Source organism: Coturnix japonica, chromosome 14, assembly GCF_054131305.1.
Source record: "Coturnix japonica strain WE chromosome 14, WE-NBRP24, whole genome shotgun sequence".
Classification (NCBI taxonomy): domain Eukaryota; kingdom Metazoa; phylum Chordata; class Aves; order Galliformes; family Phasianidae; genus Coturnix; species Coturnix japonica.
This window is the reverse complement of record NC_140676.1, coordinates 18,881,235-18,888,079: the sequence shown is the minus strand read 5'-3', so window position 1 is coordinate 18,888,079 and position 6,845 is coordinate 18,881,235. Positions and strand designations below refer to the sequence as shown.

The 6,845-nt window shown below is 54.7% G+C and overlaps 1 protein-coding gene across 2 annotated transcripts; it reads right to left on the bottom strand.

Annotated features, from left to right (window-relative positions):
- On the bottom strand, positions 1-4,208 carry LOC107318444 (26S proteasome non-ATPase regulatory subunit 8-like). 2 transcript variants are annotated; one of them, XM_015872254.3, is made up of 2 exons: positions 4,069-4,208; positions 1-801 (listed from the first exon to the last, which is right to left on the bottom strand). In XM_015872254.3, exons 1-2 carry the CDS (start codon positions 4,200-4,202, stop codon positions 645-647), a joined length of 291 nt encoding a protein of 96 aa, XP_015727740.2. In that variant the 5' UTR covers positions 4,203-4,208; the 3' UTR covers positions 1-644. The 2 variants fall into 2 exon arrangements, 1 of the variants encoding a protein (XP_015727740.2); XR_014934530.1 differs by lacking the exon at positions 1-801 and adding an exon at positions 1,829-1,851.
- Between the last annotated feature and the right edge of the window lie 2,637 nt (positions 4,209-6,845).

The window sequence follows — 6,845 nt, the reverse complement described above, 5'->3', positions numbered from 1 at the left end:
GGGGATTGGGCATGGGGTAGGGCACGGTGTGGGGCAGCTGTGGGGCAGAAATGGGGCAGGGGGTGGGCAGCTATGGGGTATGGTGTGGGGCAGCTATGGGGCAGCTGTGGGGCAGTTATGGGGCAGCTGTGGGACAGTTATGGGGCAGCTATGGGTCCCAATGGATCCCAATGTAACTCAATGGAACTCAATGTAACCCTATGTGGTCCCTCTGGGCTCTCTATGGGGCAGCTGTGGGGCAGCTATGGGGTCTCTAAGGGGTCCTTATGGGTCCCAATGGAACTTAATGGGTCTCAATGGTACCCTATGGGGTCTCTATGGGGCAGCTATGGGGTCTCTAAGGGGTCCCTATGGGGTCTCTATGGGTCCCTATGGGTCTCAATGGATCTCAATGGAACCCTATGGGGTCTCTATGGGGCAGCTATGGGGCAGCTATGGGGCAGCTATTGGACAGCTATGGGGCAGCTATGAGGTCTCTAAGGGGTCCCTATGGGGTCTCTAAGGGGTCCCTATGGATCTCAGTGGGTCTCAATGGAACTTAATGGGTCTCAATGGAACTTAATGAAACTCAATGGATCTCAATGGAACCTTATGGGGCAGCTGTGGGGCAGCTATGGGGCAGCTATGGGGCAGCTATGGAGTCACTATGGAGTCACTATGGGGCAGCTGTGGGGCAGCTGTTCTCTGACCTTCCTCCCATATTCGTTCATCCTCTTGGCGCTGTTGAAGAACAGGATCCTGTTGGCGCCCTGCACCTGGATCTGCTCGTAGGCGCACTCCATGCAGCCCGCGATCTCGTCACTAGGGGGAGACAGAGAGACAGTGGGTAATGGGGGGCAATGGGTATAAATGGGGGGTAATGGGGGTAATGATATACAATGGGGGGTCATGGGGGGCTATGTGGGGGGATGAGGGGTAATGGGGGGCAATGGGGGGTAATATGGGGCAATAAGGAGCTGTAAGGTGGGCAATGGGGGGTAATGAGATACAATGGGGGGCTATGGGGGGTAATAAGGGACAATGGGGGGCAATGGGGGGGAATGGAGGAGAATGAGGGGCAATGGGGGGCAATAGGGGGTAATAAGGGGTAATGGGGGGTAATGGGAGGGAATGGGGGACAATTGGGGGTAATAAGGGGCAATGTGGAGCAATATGGGGCAATAGGGGGGCAATGGAGGGCAATAAGGGGCTGTAAGAGGGGCAATGGGGAGCAATGGGGGGCAATGAGGGGCAATGGGGGGCTGCTAGGGGGCTGTTAGGGGGCAATAAGGGGCTGTAAGGGAGGCAATGGGGGGCAATGGGAGAGAATGGGGGGTTATGGGGGCAATGAGATACAATGGGGGCAATATGGGGCAATAAGGGACTAGTTAGGGGGCAATGGGGGACAGTGGGAGGGAATGGGGGGCAATGGGGGGTAATAAGGGGCCTCCAATAGCCAATGGGGGGTAATGGGGGGCTGGCAAGGGGGTGAGAGGTAATGGGGGGGGCAATGAGGGAGATAGGGGGCTGGCAGGGGGGCAGTGGGGGGCTAGGGGGGCTGTTAGGGGGCGACAGAGGGACGGGGGGAATCAGGGGGGCAATGGGAGCAATGAGATACAATGGGGGAAATGGGGGGTAATGAGATACAATGGGGGGCAATGGGGAGCTGTTAGGGGGCGACACACAAAGGGGGGAGTCAGCGGGGCAATGGGGGGCAATGGGGGATAATATGGGGTTGTTAGGGGGTAATGGGGGGCAATGGGGGGTAATGGGGGGATGTGGGGGTCTCCAATGGCCAATGGGGGGGAGATGGGTGGCGACAGAGGGACAGGGGGTAATGGGGGGTTCTCCATGCAGCCCGCGATCTCGTCACTACAGGGTGATACACAAAGGGGGGAGTCAGGGGGGTAATGGGGGCTATGGGGGGTAATGAGAGGCAATGGGGGACAATGGGAGGGAATGGGAAGCAATGGGGGGCAATGGGGGGCTATAACACGCTGCAATGGCCGATGGTGGGGAGATGGGGGGCAATGGGGGGCAATAAGGGAGTATTTAGGGGTCAATGAGGGGCAATGGGAGTGAATGGGGGGTAATGGGGGCTGGCAGGAGGGCAGTGGGTGGGGCAATGGGGGGGCTGGGGGCTGGTAGGGGGCAATGGGGGACCATAAGGTGTTGCTAGGGAGTAATAAGGGGCCGTTAAGGGGCAATGGGGGGTAATGAGGGCTTGTAAGTGGGAGAATGTGAGGGAATACGGGGGGATGGGGGGCAATGGGGGGCAATAAGGGGCTGTTAGGGGGTGACAGAGGGACACAGGGGGACAATGTGGGGCAATGTGGGGCAATGGGGGGCAATGAGGGGCTATAACAGCCAATCAGGGGGCTGCAATGGCCGATGGGGGGAGGATGGAGGGCAATGGTGGGCAATGGGAGGTAATAAGGGGCAATGGGTGGCAATGTGGAGCAATATGGGGCAATGGGGGGGCAATGGAGGGCAATAAGGGGCTGTAAGAGGGGCAATGGGGAGCAATGGGGGGCAATGAGGGGCAATGGGGGGCTGCTAGGGGGCTGTTAGGGGGCAATAAGGGGCTGTAAGGGAGGCAATGGGGGGCAATGGGAGAGAATGGGGGGTTATGGGGGCAATGAGATACAATGGGGGCAATATGGGGCAATGGGGGGCTGCAATGACCAATGGGGGGTAATATGGGATTGTTAGGGGTAATGGGTGGCAATGGGGGGTAATGGGAAGGAATGGGGGGCAATGGGGCTGTTAGGGGGCAATGGGGGTAGGCACACACACAAAGGGGGGAGTCAGGGGGGCAATGGGGGGTAATGGGGGTAATGGGGGGGATGGAGGGGTAATAAGGGGCAATGAGGGGCTATAAGGGGTTGTTAGGGGGCAATGGGAGGGAATGGGGGACAATAGGGGGCTATGGGGGGGGATGGGGGGCAATGGGGGGCATTGGGGGACAATAGTAATAGTAATAGTAATAGTAATAGTAATAGTAATAGTAATAGTAATAGTAATAGTAATAGTAATAGTAATAATCTCGTGTGGGTTGGAAGGGACCTTAGAGATCATCGAGTCCAACTCCCGGGATTCGAGCCTCTGTGCTGCAGAGCGGCACTTCTACCACTTGCGCCACAGGGGGGATTCGAACCCGGGTTCCTGGTGTTGCAAGGTGCCATTGCTACCACTGCGCCACCGGGGCACACACAATGGGGAGGAAAGGGGGCTGGCAGGGGTGAAATGAGGGGCAATAATGGGCTGTTAGGGGGCAGTGGGGGGCGACAGAGGGATAGTGGGGAGTCAGGGGGGCAATGGGGGGCAATGGGAGAGGATAGGGGGCAATGGGAGGGAATGGGGGGCGATGGGGGGGATGGGGGCCAATGGGGGGCAATAAGGGGCTAGTTAGGGGGCAATGGGGGACAGTGGGAGGGAATGGGGGGCAATGGGGGATAATGGGGAGGAATGGGGGGTAATGAGGTGTAATGGGGGACATAGGGGGCTGGCAGGGGGGCAGTAGGGGGGCAATGGGGGGCAATAAAGGGCAATGAGGGGCAATGAGGGGCAATGGGGAGTAATGGGGGGGATGGGCGGATGGGGGGAATGAGGGTCAATGGGGGGAATGGGGGGCAATGAGATACAATGAGGGGCAATATGGGGCTGTGGGGGGGCAATGGGGGGCAATGGGGGCAATGGGGGGCAATGGGGGGCTGGTACGGGGGTAATGAGGGGCAATGGGGGCAATAGGGGGGGATGGGGGGCAATAAGGGGCTGTTAGGGGGCAATGAGGGGCAATGGGAGGGAATGGGAGGCAATGGGGGGCCATAAAGAGCTAGTTAGGGGGCAGTGGGGGGCAATAGGGGCAATGGGGGTGGTTCATTAGTTAATTAATGAGTCAATTAGCATGAATTAGCGTTAGTTAGCATTAATGACCATATGATGTCCAACAAGATGTGGATGAAGAAGTTCATGAATTAATTAATGGGTTATTTAGCATTAATTAGCATGAATTACCATATGGTTCCAGCAGGATGTCGATGAAGAAGTTCATTGGTTAATTAATTAGCGTTAATTAGTGTTAATTACCGTATGGTATCCAATAGGATGTCGATGAAGAAGTTGTAGCTCTCGGCCTGGATGTTCCTTTTGGCCAGGAACACCCTGTTGTAGCTGCCCTCCATTAAATACTGCAGTGACCCATAGCAAACTATTAGCCCCATAGCCAGCCCCATAACCCCATAACCAGCCCCATAACCTGCCCCATCACCAGCCTCTTAACCCCATAGCCTCATAACCGGCCCCATAACCACATCAACAGCCCCATAACCGGCCCCATAACCGGCCCTATAGCCCCATAACCAGCTCCATAACCTCCATCAGGTACTGCACGGACCCATAGCAGAGCATCAACCCCATAGGCAGCCCCATAACCTCCATTAAATACTGCATGGACCCATAGAGAAACCATCAGCCCCATAGCCAGCCTCATAACCCCATAGCCAGCCCCGTAGCCCCATAACCAGCCCCATAACCTCCATCAGGTACTGCATGGACCCATAACCAGCCCCATAACCAGCCCCATAGCCAGCCCCATAACTTTGTTGTAGCTGCCCTCCATTAAATACTGCAGTGACCCATAGCGGAACATCAGCCCCACAGCCAGCCCCATAGCCCTATAACCCCATAACCAGCCCTATAACCCCATAACCAGTCCTATAACCCCATAACAAGCCCCATAACCTACATTAAATACTGCAGTGACCCATAGAAGAATCATCAGCCCCATAGCCAGCCCCATAGACACATAACCAGCCCCATAACCAGCCCCATAACTTTGTTGTAGCTGCCTTCCATTAGATACTGCATGGACCCATAGAAGAACCATCAGCCCCATAGAGGGACCCATAGCCAGCCCCATAACCCCATAGCCAGCCCTATAGCCCCATAGTCAGCCCCACAGCCCCATAACTGGCCCCATAGCCATTAACAACCTCATAACCCAGACCCATAACCGGCCCCATAACCCCATCAAAAGGCCCCATAACCCCATAACCCACCCCATAACCAGACCCATAACTGGCCCCTTAGCCCCATTGAACAGTGAAGCAGGAAAGCAGATGCTCTGCTGGAATTCGGAATAAAGGAGGGCTAAAAGGGGGATAGTTAAAGGTAGTTTATAGAAACAAGTAAAGGAAACTTAAAGGTAACAAGTAAAAGAAACAAGGGGCCTGGGAGAACAGGGAGGATGCAGATAAGGAGTGAGACATCATGGACAACATCAGGCAAGGAGGAGAATAGATATTGTAAATACCAGAAGAGGCGTTGCATCCCCCTGATAAGAACAAGAGGGGGTCTGTATGCTAAAGAACTATTGAATATGTATCAGAATTCCTAGAACTATTGACTATGTATTAGAATTCCGAGAAATCACTGACTATGTATTAAATGTACCTATATCTGTGTCACAATTTTACAAGTCAGTGTGCAAGTTTGGTGGAGCTATCCCCCTTGCACCCAGCGCTGCGCAATGCTGGAATAAACAGACCTGCTTTATAACCCATCTCTGGATTATAGAGTTTGATTCTGCAGGTCACTGGAGGTTAATGAGAGAGTCTAGGGAATGGGAGATTTCCCTTTAGTCAGGGAAGAGGTGGTCCGTGAGTGCTTAGGAAACATTAAGGTCCATAAATCCATGGGACCTGATGGGGTGCATCCGTGGGTACTGAGAGAGCTGGCGGAGGTCGTTGCTGAGCCGCTCTCTGTAATCTATCAGAGGTCTTGGAGAACTGGGGAGGTGCCTGAAGACTGGAGGATGGCCAATGTCACTCCAGTCTTCAAAAAGGGCAAGAAGGAAGACACGGATAATTATAGGCCGGTCAGCCTCACCTCTGTCCCAGGGAAGGTGATGGAACAGCTTGTGCTGGATGCCATCTCCAGACAACTGGGTGATAAGGAGGTTATCAGGAGTACCCAGCATGGGTTCACCAAGGGGAGGTCGTGCTCGACCAACCTTGTGGCCTTCTATGAAGATGTCACTAGCTGGGTGGACAGGGGGAGGGTGGTAGATGTAGTCTACCTTGATTTCAGTAAGGCTTTTGATACTGTCCCCCATGACATCCTTATAACAAAGCTGAGGAAGTATGGGATAGATGAGTGGATGGTGAAGTGGGTTGAGAATTGGCTGACTGGCAGAGTGCAGAGGGTTGTCGTTGGCGGTGCGGTGTCTGGCTGGAGGCCTGTAACTAGTGGCGTCCCCCAGGGGTCTGTGCTGGGTCCGGTCTTGTTCAACATCTTCATCAATGACCTTGATGAGGGAATAGTGACCACCCTCAGCAAGTTTGTGATGACACGAAGTTGGGAGGATTGGCTGATACACCTGAAGGCTGTGCTGCCATTCAGAGAGACCTGGACAGGCTGGAGAGCTGGGCAGTAAGAAACCAGATGAGGTTTAACAAAAGCAAGTGTAGAGTCTTGCACCTGGGTAGAAATAATTGCATGCACCGGTACAGGCTGGGGGAAGAGCTGCTGGAGAGGAGCTCTGCTGAGAGGGACCTGGGCGTCCTGGTGGATGACAGATTGACCATGAGCCAGCAGTGTGCCCTTGTAGCCAAAAAGGCCAATGGCATCCTGGGGTGTATTAAAAAGAGCGTGTCCAGCAGGTCGAGGGAGGTGATCCTCCCCCTCTACTCTGCCCTGGTGAGGCCTCATCTGGAATATTGTGTCCAGTTCTGGGCTCCCCAGTACAAAAAAGACAGGGATCTCTTGGAAAGAGTCCAGTGGAGGGCCACTAAGATGGTGAAGGGCCTGGAGCATCTCCCCTATGAGGAGAGACTTAGGGAACTGGGAACTGGGTCTGCTTAGCC